General features: G+C 41.7%; 1 protein-coding gene across 5 annotated transcripts; it reads right to left on the bottom strand.

The window, feature by feature from the left end:
• Positions 1-209: 209 nt before the first annotated feature.
• csde1 (cold shock domain containing E1, RNA-binding) lies at positions 210-15,780 on the bottom strand. Of its 5 annotated transcripts, none has more exons than XM_070840334.1 (21): positions 15,679-15,780; positions 12,440-13,109; positions 11,265-11,516; positions 9,088-9,286; positions 8,768-8,934; positions 7,879-7,965; positions 7,331-7,428; positions 7,166-7,247; positions 6,642-6,770; positions 6,385-6,510; positions 6,041-6,256; positions 5,767-5,907; positions 5,484-5,648; positions 3,911-4,018; positions 3,515-3,693; positions 3,289-3,401; positions 3,037-3,156; positions 2,761-2,939; positions 2,478-2,641; positions 2,254-2,386; positions 210-1,708 (listed from the first exon to the last, which is right to left on the bottom strand). In XM_070840334.1, the coding sequence occupies exons 3-21, from the start codon at positions 11,388-11,390 to the stop codon at positions 1,661-1,663; spliced, it is 2,580 nt and encodes an 859-aa protein (XP_070696435.1). In that variant the 5' UTR covers positions 11,391-11,516; positions 12,440-13,109; positions 15,679-15,780; the 3' UTR covers positions 210-1,660. The 5 variants fall into 5 exon arrangements, with proteins under 5 accessions (XP_070696435.1, XP_070696434.1, XP_070696436.1 ...); XM_070840333.1 differs by lacking the exon at positions 11,265-11,516 and adding an exon at positions 9,955-10,143; XM_070840335.1 differs by lacking the exon at positions 11,265-11,516 and adding an exon at positions 9,955-10,143 and having other exon boundaries at positions 8,825-8,934.
• Positions 15,781-16,687: the final 907 nt, after the last annotated feature.

Genomic DNA, 16,687 nt, shown 5'->3' with positions numbered 1-16,687 from the left:
GTAATCATAACTGCTCATCATAGTACTGTGAACTGCAAATGTCTTAAAGATGTGGTTATTTCTAGCCCTTGAGTGCATAGGGTTTGGATTGCAAGAATGATCTAGAAAATAGTTTTTATAGTGACTTTATGCTTGAAGTTGAAGGTTTTTTTTACATTTCAGTCTTAAATAAAGCTCTCACTCTCGGAAAAGAATTCCAAAACAGCTCGTGATTTTCATAAAACTTTAATTCAATTGTTTCATTCAAGACCATTAACAAAAGTACATGAGAACCTCTGTATGTGGTTCAACTGAAACCCGGTGATCTCCAAAGTTGAAATTAATTTAGACTGTAACTTAATGTGCTCCCTCACCATGTATCCAGAGCACAATACCCGATATCCTGATTCTTAATGTTTTTGTTTCTTTTTTTTTTTTTTAAACTGGATCTCTAATACTTTACCTTTCTCCTTCTTTAAGTTAAATTTGTTTCATTATATCTGAAGTTTGAACTTTCACTAAGAAAAAAAAAAAAAAAAAGCACACATTACATACAGTATAGTTCAACCCACAGGTTTGGGATGCATATCAGTATTATTTCTACTAGAAAAGAAAGCCACCCTAAGATTGTTCTGAATATTTTGGCGGTTGGCTGGGAACAGAGGATACATCTAATTTTTTGTTTTTTCTCCATTTCACTTTGCTTGTAGTTTTAGGCACCTTATTCTTAATTCAATATTAGCAGACTGAGTTTCAATGGAAAAAGCAAAAATATGTGCAAGAAAAAAAAAAAAATTGTATAAAAGAACTGCAGATATAAGATGCCACAAGGAATTCTGCACCTGGGAAAATTGCTTAAGTGGAGCATGTGAATACCAAAAAGGTATCTAAATGCTCCAGATTGGTAAAAGTAAACCCCATTAGATCAACTACTTTGACATTCACATACATCACACACCACACACACACACCATGCTTTCACTTCAGCTCTTCAATAAAGCATTTTAAAACTGCTCAAAAAACCGAGCAGAGAAGAATCCTCAGTTTAAGCTCGCACATATGAGAAATATGATCCTCCTTATGGAGGGAACTTTGCTTTGCTTTATGCGTCTTGTAGGAAAGCATACAGTAGTGGAAACTTTACAATGAAACCATTTTAAGTTTCCATGGGTAAAGGAGCAAAAATATGAAAAAAATGGAGCAGATGCTCAAAGACATGCCAACAGTCACAATCATTTACCCAGGCAAACTACTGGACAGATTACAGGTGCAGAATTCCAGACAAAGCAGATTCAAAAGAAAGGGACATAGACAGCCACACAGTCATCACTCTGATTTAGAGGGACAAGATCCCCAGAAACAAATACCTCCATTACACACTATAATGACTTCTAGGATACGTCACACACGCACACACACTCAGAGATCCCATGTACACTGCCGTGTGGAACTCTGTATCAAGTACATCATACATGGGAGGCAGGGAACTGTGGAATGAGAAAGTTCCCTCGTAGGTATCGATGGGGACAAAGATTACACATGCCGATTATTGTATGTGTGCGTATGTTTTCTGTATGAGTTTGTGTACAAGCATGTGTCACATTAGATTCCCTTATCCCCCTGCTGTTACCCTTTGGGACAGCATCCCACCAACACCAAAACAGGGTGGGCTCTGTATTGCTCAGTCAATGACACCGGGCTGGCGAATCTTGCGCTCCACACTGAAGCCCTGCGTGGGAGAGGACGCACACAATTAATGTTGCAGTCTACACAAAATACACAAGCAGGTAAATGAACGTTTCATTTATGATTTAAACAGTACTGAACATTACAAAAGAAAGAAGAAAATCCTCAAAACCAACCTATGTCTAGTAGCATTGATGTTTGCCAGCTGAGCACCAATTTCAAACTAAAATGTGTTTTGTTTTTTTTAGCATTAGGTGCAAAACTGCTACATGAGGTGATACTAATGTTATCATAGACAACCTTGTCAGGTAAAGTGCAGTCAAAGATAAACTACTAGGACTGCTGCAGGACGTTATGGCCTGCGTTGAAAATCAATGCACAGGTGATGTACCTTAGTAGAGAGTATACTTCAGCTAAGAGCACTAATTTCTACTATATGTAGTGACGGTGTATTTACAATATTTCATCTAATAAGAAGTTGGTATTTGAAGCTGTGATTCTATTAGAATTAGACATCAGGTCAAGGAAAAAAAGGAGTTACTTTCATAGTACAGACAAAATGTGGCAACAGCACAGGCTTGGTTGTACCTTTGAATTGTCAGGACCACGGGGCTGTCTAACAATGACCAGGCGAGGAGCACTGGCGTCGTCAAGAGTGATGCTCTTCAATCTGTTCACCAGACGATCAGGACGCGGAGTCACCACTGGTTTAGGCCCCTCACTGGAATGTGAGGCACATAACGGGGATTCAAGATCAACACTGACACCAATTATTTTCATCTTTTATCACCTGAAACCAGAAGAGTCCTTACCTGACTCGGCGTACGTTGCAGGCACTACACTTTCCTGTGCGTTGATTGAGGACAACTGAAAACTCCACCTCATCCCCGGTCTGGAGTTCCAGGCCATCTTGCACTTCTTTTACATGGAAGAACAGCTTCTTGCTCTCACCCACTTCATATGTGATGAAGCCAAACTAGAGAAACAAGACGACAAAACTTTCAAGATTCAAAAGAGGCGATAAATCACTGTAGCAGCAGAAAATTCAACAGCGGGGTTTCTGAAACACGTGAAGACAAATAACTGATCACTAACCTGGTCTTTGACACACTCCACCATGGCTCTACGCTGAGGGACCACACAACACGCCATCTTCTGTCCAGTTTGGGAAACTGTGCAAACCTGGAACTTCACAAGTTCTCCTTTCTGCAGACAGTCCGCCTTGCTTGCCATACCCATGATTCCAAAGGGGTAAGTCTGCCCTTTAGTACCACCTGAAACAACAACGAAGGGAGGAGAGGTTGAATCTTAATGTTCCCAAGAGAACAGTGCGCTTGATGTGTCGGATCGCATTAATAATTTGACACCAACCTTCCTCTGTGACTTCAATAAGGCCTTGGTATTCTGTCTGGGAGGGGTCCACACTGCGTAAGGGACGGATAACTTTCCCCATCATCACCGTTGCACCAACATCCTCACCTATGCCATTCACTAAAGGAAAAAAAAAAGTGGAAAACAGTGGATTTCACATCTTATTTGGAGGCACTTGCACCTTCACTGCCATGTCAGACATTACAAATATGAGTAATGTAAATGAAGCAGCTGGAATTAAACCCCTCATACCTGCAGCCACTTTGGTAACCTTTTCAGCGCTGACTTTGTTTCCTTTTCCTTTAGAGAGAGTGTACTCCACGGTGTCTCCCAGCTCCAAGTTCTCCAAGTCTCCACACATTTCACTGAGGAGAAATCGGAGATAAACTGAGACTCTGATATATTTGGGATGCCATTAATTAACAAATAATTAAGCAACAAACTAATCCAAAAGTCATCTTGGAACTCAATTCTCTACCTGTAGTGGAAGAAAATCTCCTGGTCATGATTTGCCGTTTCAATGAAGCCAAAGTTGTCCTTCAGCGTGGCAACAAATCCATACAGTCTCTTCGCATTGGAGGTGTTACGGTTGAGGACCCTGATGGAGACGGCGCTCTGCTGGCCAGTTCGCTTCACTTCGTTAATGGAGAACTCCACCTACAAAAAGGACAAACAAATGAATGTGTCACATGTGGGGGAGGGGAATAAAATAATCGGGACTTCATGTTCAAGTAATTAAATCATCACAGCAACAAAAAGGTGGGTTATATTAGCAGCATTCGTCTGGTACAGGAGCAAACCACAGTTTGTTGACCCCAATCACTTCAGCTTGAGAATTAACCTAAAATTGAGTGGAGTGCCACTCATTAGTTACCTTGTCTCCGGCCTGTGGCTGATGTCCTCCCTCCAGGTCCTTGGTATGGTATGGCACAGTGAGTTTCACTCCACAGTCTTCATATGCAATCACTCCTTCCTCCGATTCCTACACAGAGTGAAACCAATCAAATCTGCATTGTCTTTCCAATATCCAGTCAAACGCTTAATCGAGCTGCTCTTGGCAGATTGACTCATCAATGCTACGCCCATTTCTAAACAAAGCTGGAGTAAGCTACGAATGTCTTAACCGATTCAAATCGGGTGATTTCAGAGTATGCAGTGTATTAGAGGATGGTGTGCAGATATCCTACACAAGCATACAAAAGGCGCCAGTGTGTGAAAGGCATCATACTGTAGCAGCCTAGTTGGTTAGCAATAGCCTAGTCTACTGCAACAGCTGAGTTACAGCCTACAATGTAGGGCTGCAGAATTAGCCATCATTACTGTAGTTTAACTAAGTGGAACAGTTCTGCAAACTTTACTCATTAGATACCTGAAACAATCACAGTATGCAATTTACTGGCAGTATCACGTTAGGTATTCAATCCCAACAAATGCATGAGAAACAGTGTTCAAATTAACATAGCCAGGATGCATGATGACAGAAAATATCTATATATATCTAATGCTTTTTTTTTTTAAAGTCTGTTGTGCTCCTGCTGCTACTTTAATCGTAACTATAATTGTTTTAAATGTAAATACAATGATCAATTATCTTACATTTAAGTGCCAAACGGGACAAGAGTAACAGAGACCGTTATTCAAATGCTAAATACATGTGTTGTTTGTATCATTTAGGGAAGATCAGAAGAAAATGATTGTTATTGAATGACGATAAATATCATTTAAGACACTTAACAGACTGTTCCCACAAACTCTTCTAGTAAGTAGTTGTAGCTACTCTAGGAGTAGTAATTGGGACTTCTGTTTTCATCAATTGTGCAGCCCTACAACGCAATGAATCAGTCATACAAAGTTTGAGTCCATGTCTCTTAGGTTAATTGGTCATGAAATACCATGCTTTCAAATAAAGGAGGCAAGGGAGGGAGGCAATCAGTGGGCCAGAGGCCTGCAAAGACCAACCTTTTCTATAACTTTACCCTTGAAAAATGAGACACACAGACGTCCATTAGAACAGAGAGGCTTGTCAACATCATTTGCAAATACAGTAGTCTTACACTGTATTATTTATCATTTGTTGACTTTCAGATTGTTCATCTGATGTCTACAAATCGAGGAATTATTTCTTAGGCTAAAATGTTAGTAAAGTGCAATAGACTATAAATATAATAATAGTGGTATATATTTGAATATGAGCATTTATTTGCGAGACTTTGATGTGGCTTCATGCAGGAGGTCTAAGTCCTACCTTGTCTTTTTTCTAACCAACAAGGAGCATGAACAGGACGAAGTCATTGGAGGAAAAAGCAAAGAGGTAAATTAGAACTAAAATAAAAATTGGGAAGATGGGTAGATGGTGTGGGCTGGGATGGATTATGACGCTATTGTTTTAATGTACTGGGGATATTTTCATGTACAACAGTATTTGTCCTAGGTGTGCACTATGGTACCTTGTCCTTGCACTTGGTGGGACTGGCATTCTTGTTACTAGTTCCCACAACTTCCTTCTCCACCACACCCATAAAGCGTTGCTCAGACTGGGTATGGAAGGATACTGTGCCCTTGGGCAGCTTCTTGATGCGCACTGCATGGTTCCTCTGAGCTGACAGCATATCCTGGCAACGACAGGGCATTTACTTTATTTTGTCTTCTATAAATAACAATTGGCATATGCCTGCTTATGTAGGAATACAGAAGATATACTTTTGTGAGAAGCTTAAAAGCAGGACCTACAGGCACAACAGTGAACTCCACTTCATCAGAGATATGCAGTTGACTCTCCTCTAGAACTTCACTGAAGTGAAAGAACATCCTGGCATCCCGATCCACACACTTAATGAAGCCAAAGCCATCACGTATGGCCGCAATCACCCCCTAGAAGATTGGGTGATCAATTTCGTCTGTCAACAGCTACTCACTTCAACGAATGCTGAAGCCCCTTCCAAACAAACTTCTAATTTCTACAATGATGCTGGAAAATAACAATTTATTCTTTGGCAATTCTCACCATTTCACGGGTCTCCTTGGTGAAGTTGAAGGTGTCTGGGAGGATGTCGATGTTGGTAGCCCTCTCCAGCTTGTCTCTGCGGTCGGTGGAGATGTTGAACTGTATGTGGTCTCCCTCCAAAAGTGTCACCTTGGACTTTGTGTCCTTCTCACCAAACGGCAGTTCCTTGTCAGTGAAACCAATCCGGGCACTGATGCGCCCTGGAAGAGGGTCATTCTGTGGAAGCAGGGAGGAAAGGGCTGGCTGTAAAAGTAAGAATGGAACTGTGCCAGAGCAACAAATACTTTAACAAAGCCTCTTCAAATACATAAGAATTCAGCTTGCCAGACATGTCATCTACTTGCCTGGTTTTTGGTCGGGACCTTGGGAATGACCTTGACGACAGTGCCTTCGAACTGCTCAATGCTGATATCCTCAAAGATGACTGTTCCTTGGGGGAGCAGCCTGACATCTGTGGCCACTTCTTTACCCTATGACCATAAGAACGTACAACAGGAGCATTAGATACACATTAAGGCAGGTCAGCAAAGAGTTGATAAGTTTGAGCGAAAGAAGATCGGATGTTATTCCTGCTTTTGAAAGTTAAAAGCTTAACACCTACATTCCTGTCTTTGATGGTGAACTCCACATCATCTCCAGCCTGCAGAGCCTCCAGATCACCCTTGAACTCACTGTAGTGAAAGAAGATCTCCTTCACCACATCGGCTCTCTCGATGAATCCAAATGCCTCCTGAAATACAAAACACAGTTCAACATAACATGTAGATCAACCAACCGCTCACAATAGAGATCCAAGGTAGTGTGGATAACTTTATGGGACTAAAAACTGAATAATATTGAGGCCAAAGTTATTCAAATTCAAACATTACATTTCTAAACCATTTGCACTGTAATTTAATATTTCACTATGGCATGGAATCAAATATTATTAGCATTACCAAACATATCTAAAAGCAGGTCTGTTACAAAGCTACCCCTTTTATAAACAGGCAAGTGCCACAGTTGATAAAATCCTGGGTTGACAGGGAAAGTGTGCATCTTTGACAGCCGAGAAAATTACTTATACAAAAACGGTCTGATTTGCTTAATGGGAGACCACCATGGAAAGATGTCAGTGCTCCTTACCTTTGTAGCACACACCACACCCTGGCACCTCATTTGCTTTTTCTTCACAAGTTGAATATTACGAGCACTAACTGCACCGGTACTGAAATACAAACAGGTACATACATAAAACCGAGTCCAAGGTGGGAATCATTACAACAACACTGTCATGGTGAAAAGACTTACTGCTTGTTGGTCTCCATGTAAAAACTGACTTTGTCGCCTGTGTCCAGGTGGATGTTACCCTCCACATCATCAGGAGTGTAGGTAAGGTAGAACACTTCCTGTGGAAAACCACACCAGTGTTAGACACTGTTTACTCATTTACGACACATCTATTAACCTAAAGCTATTTCACATTCAAGACCAACCAGAAGTAATAGAATTCATATAAATGTAGGACAGTGTCGTGTGCAGTGGAGGTTTAAGATGTTACCTGATGTGTCTGCAGTGAACACACAGACTTTGCACAGCATATATTACTAACATAGTATAGTATAGCCTTTATTATCATTGCGTGTACACAATATAAGACATACATAATAATCAGCATAACGTGGAAGCAGATGCAAGGAGGCATTTTGCAAAAACCAACCAAGCATGGAACAAGTAATTTAAGGGTCGTCTGTACAAAATGTAATTAAGTTTTCATCCTTCCACTCTTGAGAATTAACATTTTGCCTCTCATTCGTCAAGCACGCTGTAATCCATGCCACTTTTCAGTTCACTCTTACCCCATTTCTTTCATAACAAACACTGCCAGTGGGCACCTGGCCAGGCGCAGACTTTCCATCCAAGTGCACTGGGATGGCTGAGACAACCTGCAGAAAAGGAGGACAGTGCAGGAGGAGGCCATTAAAACACTGCTTTGCCAATCAGTGGTTCAATATTCATTGCAATAACAAAGCCCAATAAAATATTTCTGTACATGTGATGGATGAAATGGCTTAATCTTAAATGTCAAAGTAACACGTATATATCAAGTGTCACAGATGTGGTGCTTTATCCACAGGTTAGCAGAGTTGCATGTGCAAAATTACGCTTACGTGTGAAACCTCTATACACTGCGAGGCCACCTAACTGCCTCTGGCATGTTGATAACCTTACTGAACAAACCAGTGAGAGGAGTCACACTGTGCTCTGCATATAAACTTAGATTTGCTATGTGTGTGCATTACTGGACGAGGAGCATCACCTGCATGTTATGAATTGTAAATCACCAATGAGCCAAGCACAAAACTGTGTCGTGGCACGGTTCTGCCTGCCCCTACTGAGCTCAACCTATTGATGCAGTAACCAGCTCATTGACTCATTTACAGCTATGTACCCGAATAGTACAGAAAATAAAAGAAAATTATTACGCCTGCTGGACAATTACATGATCACTTCATTAAATCTTATCAGCAAACATGCATGTCAACACAAATCGTTCTGAATTTCAAATGTATTGATATCTTGATGGATCAACTTGCTCTTTAATGTAGATGCAGGATTAGGGAGGGGGGGGTTAAATTTTTACAATGTACTTACAGAAACATCCCCTGCCCAAAAACACAATGGGCCATATTACACGTTAAGTTGACAGACAAGGACAGAACCAAAAATAAAATGGTGTTCCTTAACTGGATGAATATAACCATGCAGCACAGTAAAGGGATAGGCGTGCAGGTCTGGCCCCACCTGGCCCGAGATGCGCTCCTCTGGCAGCACCTCTGGCTTTATCTTTAGCAGCTTCACTGCTATGGGCTTGCCAGTGCGCCTGTCAGAGGATACCTCAAACTCTACATCATCTGAAGAGAGAGAGAGAGAAGAAGGAGAAAACCAAGCACTTAGCACACCTCAAATGATACAGGGAAGTTTCAATAACGTAGCTCAAGCGAGTTTCTTTTCAACAAGTTAAATTGTACAGGTACAGTATTTATGATTGGTGCAAGGCCTCCTACCTCCTATTTTAAGCTCCTGCAGGTTGCCATTGTACTGGGAGCAGTGGAAGAAGAGACGAGCCTGACGCTCAGAGCACTGGATGAACCCGTAGGAAGTCAGAAGCTTCTCCACCACACCAGTCTCTCTAATGCCAGGCCCTGTTCCGTTGGCGTATGCAGTGTGTCCATTGTTATGGAGCATGCCAGGGTCAAAACTCATCTGGGGAAGAGGAGAGGCAAGTGTTAACAATGTATCCAGAAGTGGAAAAGAATTAAGCAGAAAAAAATGGGGCCATATTTTAACGCAGTGTTTGATGCCAACCTTTAAAAAAATAAATTAAAGAAAAATTACGGAAAAAAAACAAAAAAGAAAACCACTTCAAACATGCAGGTATAGCAAACTTCAGAGGAAGTGGGGAGGGGAAAAAAGCAAAAGTAATTCTACATCAGACTCTTCTGGGGCTATCTGGTAATGAGGAGAACATGATGCCTTCAAAGAATTTACACCACTGACTGGGAAAAATTCAGGTAAACGAGTAAACACCATAATGACACTGTGGGGCGCTTCTTTGATTTGCTTTGTTAGTGTCATGCACTAAAAGCCTAAATTCACTCAATGTCAAGTGATCTCAAATCTCCTAAAGCACTAACAGAACGTGAAATTTCATGCAAATTCTGGTTAAACAGACAAATGTTCAAAAACTCAAAAACTTCCCTCTACCTACCAACCGGTGGTTGTTAAAACTCACCTCCAAATCTTCCACTACACCCTGGTTGAACGTACTTTTTAACTACAAACCATGCTGTTAGCAAATGTCACATGACACAAAACAGCAGCTCACAGGGCTGTTAAAATCAGTGTGGGCACTACCAAACATGCCCTCTTACAGATCTCTGATACAAGGGAGTCCGCTTGTGTTTTTTACTTCCTGGGTGGGGATGGCAAGAGACGGAAGAGGAGCGGGGTATAGGCATGGGGCCAGTAGAGGAAGATGGGGCAGAACCAGTGTTGCGAGCCACTGGAGGTTCAGAGGAGCCTCTTTCCATTTCTGACACTGGGGATAGGACTTGGATATGCTGTTGGGAGGAGGCAACAGCTTTGAAAAAGGAGCAGTCATAGCATTTAACATTTTTTACTCACTCTACACAAAACCCGTTTTTCAGCATTTGGGTTTAAAACACTGTACCTGCTACTTGTTCCTTGCTAATCTGCTGATATTTCCAACACCACGCAGTGTTTACCCATGCATCAATTTTTGCTGGTCCACCATGTATACATTTCACAAAGTCATAGCAATATACTACTAGTGTACAAAGACTTCTTCAATAGTGTTTTATATTTTGAGCTCAACCACCACCAATACGCAAACCCTGTGGGAAATCCTGACGTCAAGATACCGAGCAGAAATCCATAAAACCACCGAGTAACGAAGGATCTGCTATTGCGACAATCTCATTCATCAGTAGCACCAGTGAGTTATTGAAGAACACTAGTGTGCTCAAACAGTACGGCTCTACGGAGAAGACAGACTAGAAAGTGAAATGATCAACCAACTTCTTTGCACAGCCAGTTAACGGGGAGTGGTTTAAGTTCAGTGTCGCAAGTGTTACACGAGGTCGAGTAAAATAAAACTACTAAAGATGGAGAATCAGAAAATGCAAATGACAAGTCAAATAGCGGTGCAACTACAGTGGACAGAGAGTTGGTGATGGGTTATGGGTTATGGGGGGGGTCCCAGAGCAGCCTCTTCTGTTAGGCCCTGTGCTGCACTATCACAATGAGCAACTCGGAACACATTTATTAGATTTTCCTGGGAACCAACTGGTATGTAGTTTAGTTTGCATTTGTGTTGCCTTGATTTGAGTGAAACCATGTGCCAGCATTAATGTATCCCGGCATGATTTGTCCTTAATGACGGATCTACTAAGGGTTCACTGGATTGTGACATCAAGGTAAAATAACGAGGAAAAGGAAAAAATGGGCTCTTCAAGACTTGTGACAAGTGCCAAATTTCTACAGTGTTATCGGAACACCCCTCACCCTGCAACAATAAAACTGAGCAGAGGCTAGTCTCGGGAGCCCGAAAAGGATGAAAGGAGGTTAGGCCATTCACAGCAGAGAGATGCAGGGCAAGGTGGGTGGATGGGTGTTCGATGGGGTGGGGCACGTAGAAAAGAGGTGGGAAGGTGGAACTTACGGATCGGCCATATGGCGACAGGCTGAGTCCGACAGGGGAGGTGCTGCTCAGGTCAGCGCTAACAAACGCGGTGGGTGGCGACGCAGGCAAGGTAAACTCAACAAAGCCTTTCCAGGGGCTGCCCATATTTTCCCATAAACTCGAACCAAACTTGCTCGAGCACTTGCTGAACTTGATTACTTGTTTGAATTTTTTGCTTGACTGTTAAATACTATTTATATGTAACCACCCAAATGATACACCGCTGGATGTCTGCAAGGGTGAAGAGAGGAACAAACATAATGGGTAAGGCAGATAGGTCAGCCAGTGTGCCAAGTGTCACAAACAAACGGAAAATAGCTGTGGGCTTTTACCCCCCAGAAAAGGCAAAAATCAGGGAGGATATTACTTGAAAATGACAGAAGAGGAAAAAAGGTGTGGGCTGGGTGTGGAAAGGCGATCAAATCATTCCCAAACTGAATTGAATAACCAGTTTAACTGTTTGGAGGTGGTGGCGGTTCAGTTCAGCTGGCTTATGCGAGGTTTTGACAGGAGTTCCCTGAAGCAAATGACAATGTAGAGATCACTGACATGATAGAATCAAGCCTTCAACTCGGGATCACTTATCGCACTCATTCCACATTAGGAATGAGTAATCATGTGCAAAGAGCAACAAATATTCAAGATTTGTTTCTAACCCAGCACTGCAAAAGTTGCAAATAAACAAATCACTTAATGTTGCCATTGAAAAATTGTGAACCCCAAACTATAATTGATGAGGCCACAAATCTAGATATCAATTAAAGTCAGTTTTAAAAAATAATCTTTTTCAAAGTTAGATCTTGTTTAAGCATAGTGATAAAAAGAAAAAAGAAAAACCTCAGCATTGCTGCCCAAAATCAGCGCAGCTGGCCAAACTGAATCAGAATTGAGTGTTACACAATCTGTGTTTGTTCATTCGTTTCAGGGTAATGTGTGCAAACAGAATTTACCAATTACAGTTTCTGAAATCCACCCAACTTGCAGGATAAAATGTGTTATCTGGATTCTTAAACCCTTTACAGGGAACAATTTTCAGTATAATGGAGGGAGGAAATATTTCAACACATAAATGAAATAAACGACACAATTACAAAGTACAGTAGTCGTTTACATGATCAGTCTCATGTTATGAAGGGATTCCAACTGTGACCCACCTTTATTTGTCGTCTTGAATCTTGTAATTTTCAGGTTCTCTGTGACTATGCAGTTCCTGCAGATTTCTTCACGCACACAGTTGAACACACACACTTGTTACAGGTTTCTGGCACAAGTTCTAGATGGTTGCATAAAGCAAAAACAGGGGAGAAATCTAGCGCAAAAAAAAGGCAAACGCAGGTGTAATAACACTGCTTAGAAAAAATTACAATGAAAACAGTGGGAGTAGAAGAGGGGGGGAAAGACGGGGGGACTATGGGGGAAAAAACTAGCAGATAGCAGCCCACTCCACACCCCGGTGGTGAGTCGGTGGTGTGGTGAGGATGAGGAGGGCTAGGAGCAGCGTTGGGACGTGTGCTTTGTCAAAGCTGTTGAGTAGGCACAAACTTCTGGTTTCAGATCAGTGGTCTTCTCAGAATATGCTTGGGCATTGGATTGCTTCTCTTCTGCGTTTCTATTGGGCTGATGTGCGTCTTCTTTGGTCGTTTCAGGATTTGGTTACTTCTTGTGTTTTAAACCCTTGAAGTGATCCTTTATTTTTTTTTTTCCACGCGTCTTCTGTGTTGCAACTTTGCTTGTTTTGGGAGGTTTATCTTCAGTTTCTTTGTTATGATCTGAACTTGAAGCAGTTGCGGATGGTACAAAAATTCAGTTCCGTTTCACTTCATACTGTTGGGGAAAAAAGCAGACTTGGTTAGCTGTGCAGAATTGATGACTGACTACAGATTAAACTTTCAGGGTTAATACAGAAAAGACAAAGGGCCCCATGAATCTGCAGTGAGGCACATGAATTTAATTACACTGTCAACTGATAACAATTTCACAAATTTTCTGTCGCATGAAAAACTCAACAACAATAACAACAGGACCAGTGGCTTGAAGTTAAAGAACACTAGATTCTTTGCCCCCAGACTCACAAGTACAAAAATAGGTTTTCCTCAGATGCCTCTGGATACAGCCCACAATGCCAGGCAGCTGACTAGCAAACAGTGCTGTGGAACAACAAGTCCCTGTGCATACCTTCAGTTCATGCCATCATATTTAGTTTCTGTGTGTGTGTACCATGTGTGACAATTTAGCTAAATTTAGTTAGAAACTCAGAAAACGATCTCCACCAGTATGTTAGAGCAGAGTGTTGTTGACCTAAATACACTGCTTTGAAAACAAGCTGGGTGAGCCAACCAGGGACACATGATATCTATTCTGCTGCGACTATATTGCAATGACTCCCATCCCAAAAACTTGCCAGAAGGTTAAAACTTGTTGTAAAAATGCTAAAATGGCTTTGTAACAGTAGAGCGGGGGAGATTTATTTTGAAGGTATCTCCTTGGTATTCATATCCAAATGTCAAATCCTGATTAACCAACAAGCACTTTTGTGTTTCATTTACAGCGCTTGGATGAATACTAGACCCACAAGAACTAAAGCAGCACTGTCTAGTGATAGTTCAAACAAAGAAGTCAGTTATCACAAGATAAATTGCTTAAGTGGGTTAAAGGTTATGAGCAATGAACAGAGACGACTCCAGTGAAAACAACCTTGGAGGAGATGGGCTTTTCTGCTCCCCCCTTTTTCAGCTTTGGTGACGCAGACAGAGAAAACAGTCCACCCACTGAACCACCAGCACCCATTGGCCGTTTCTGCACTTTCTAACGAGTATGAAACTACAGTTTCGCTCGGCAATCATTAAACAAGAAAAACAAGGAGCCGCACAGGTTGTCTCAGTTAAGGCAGATCGGCTGATAAATCACCAAGCTTTAACTCGACGGTGCTCCCCTGGTCTGGGCCCAAACAACAACCACCCTGACAGGACCAGCCATGTGACTTCCTAGCAATCCGCCATCCTCAGCTGGAACAGCTAACGGGGCCTGAACCAACACGTCGCCGCATGAAACGCTACCGAAAACGTCACATCTAGGCTAGCCAGCTAATTTTTAAACACAAGGCAAACTCTGAAATACGTCCCCAAACAATCGGAGATTGGTTACTTTTGGCTGTTTTGCTGCTCGTTGCTCAAAATACAACGTACACGGCAACACTATGGTTTAACTCTCATCTTAATGACCTTGTGTGGACAAACAGAACCAGACAGATTAGCATCTCGCTAAAGTCGTGAACACCCAATAACGTTACCCCTGGGCGTTTCCGATTTTTAAATGGAAATGTATTCACTGCGACAGTGACAGTATAACGCCACAAGGTAGTTCAGACAGTCTTTAGACATCAGACATGTTTAGTTGTTCAGCTGTTATCACAAGTACGTGGCATGGACTCCCTGATCAGAAAGTTAGGCGTAAAGTATGCGTTCAGTTAGGTTATTCTTGTAAGCCGAGACAAGCACACAACGCTCCAGCAAAAAAAATGATTTTTAAAGATCTGTGGTAAAATCTACAAATGTGTTCACTTGATCGAGATATATTTGAGGCTTGGTACAAAACAACTGAGTGCCCCGACTAATTCGGCACAAGTGTGATAAACAATTGATGGTTTCATTTCCAGAAAAACCATTTATTAGTGCTGAGTAGGATCGCGCACTGCCCTTCGACATCCGTTGTTTTGCTGGAAATTTTACTGAAATTACTAAAGCGGAGCTCGGGATGGTGACCAAGTGACCGCCGACGGAGAGACTAAACCGTAACCTTTAACGTGAGCTATATGCGGACTATGTACACTTACAAGTGACCAATGTCAAGAGAAATGATCAGTACGCTAACTTAGTTTATTCCCTTGTTACAATGAAAACAGAGATAACGTTTTTAGGAGCTAACGGCACGAGGACGGGACAACAAAGACGCTACCACAAGCGATCGAAGGCTCGTGCTCAAATCTATATTAATCAATTACCGCACGTATCACCAGTTACTAACTCAGAAATTTCACACAAGTGCCGTCTCTTTGGTACAATGGTGCACGTTTTAGAAATGTGTGTATTTGTAGCGTTAACAGTGTAGATAGGCCGTTCATGATGCTAGGTGGCTAGCAGCGGCTCCAGTTAGCTAGCTCGCTAGCTAGCTAGCTAGCATGCTGCTGTACTGCTCAGTCCTTGTGATTTATGGCGAGGAAAAACACGGCTGCCCCCACCCAGGCCCGAGCCCTGCGTACGACAAAGCGCAGGATAACCGGTTCAATTCTACACACCCGCTGGGTGAGACACAGGAAATGTCTCGCTGACAACTTTAAAATAAATGTTTGAAGTGTTATATGAAACGGCGAATTCATTTTTAAAGAAAAACTCACCCCAACAGCTTTCAGCACTGTCACCAGCGCCGCTAGAAGCAGCACGGCACATTACGTAGTGATTAGGGAGGCGGCTATCGCGATATTTCACAGCGTTGGTTTGGCTAGAGCCTGACCAGAGAGCTTAAAGAAAAGAGTGACCTCTGAGGTGGTCACGCAATGATTCATGGGAGAAGGGGCATTTAGCGGTGTCTGAGTATTTTCGCTAGCTTGCTCGAAATTCGCGTTACTGGATTATGATCATGAGCATGACGTTTATTAGCTCCAGACGCCACGACTAAACCCATGTTTTTTGTTTTTTTTTAAAAAATCTAATTCCCTGACAGTGGCTGTTCTCCTCCTGCAGTAGAGTTTCTGAGGCAACACGTTGCAACTGGAGGGTGTATTTAAGGATGAAATCCGCTGTAGAGGAAGCAGGGAAATGTCATTTAAGGCCGCAACAGCCTACTCCTCGCCCTCTTAATTGATTGTAACTGTATATTCTTGAAATTCTAATAATATATATATATATTATTATCTTTCAAGGCTGAGCCAACGTGTTCCTCAATTTAATTTGAAATGTGTTGAACTCTTAAATCATATTTTATCTAACATCCCGAAAGGTAAAACCTCATTTAGGAAAGGGGTTTTAAACGTCACCAAATTCATTATGACACAAAGAAAAAGCGTTTTGCTTAATATGGTGTCTTCGGTTCTGTCTGAAATAAACTGGACTGACATGCATTATTAGTAGTAGTATTATCATTATTATTATTAATGTTGTTGTTATTTTTTAAAAACACCCTCTGTTCCAGTGTTGATTGAAACGTGTTGAGGATTAAAAAGTGACTGAAGACTAATTATCTTAAATTAAAGCCGGGTACTTACTCAAATATCAAGTTAATTAGCCACGAGTAGAGTATCTGAAGGGCTCATCTTTCCTTTCTGGAGTTCGTGTCTCCTCCTCTACAGCTGTTTTATTTTGCTTTGTTTTTAGAATAACAGTGTACGAGTCGGTACAGATATTAAA

Source organism: Pempheris klunzingeri, chromosome 11, assembly GCF_042242105.1.
Source record: "Pempheris klunzingeri isolate RE-2024b chromosome 11, fPemKlu1.hap1, whole genome shotgun sequence".
In the NCBI taxonomy this organism is placed as follows: Eukaryota; Metazoa; Chordata; class Actinopteri; order Acropomatiformes; family Pempheridae; genus Pempheris; species Pempheris klunzingeri.
Note: the sequence above shows the minus strand (reverse complement) of the source record. Positions and strands in the feature narration are given on the sequence as shown.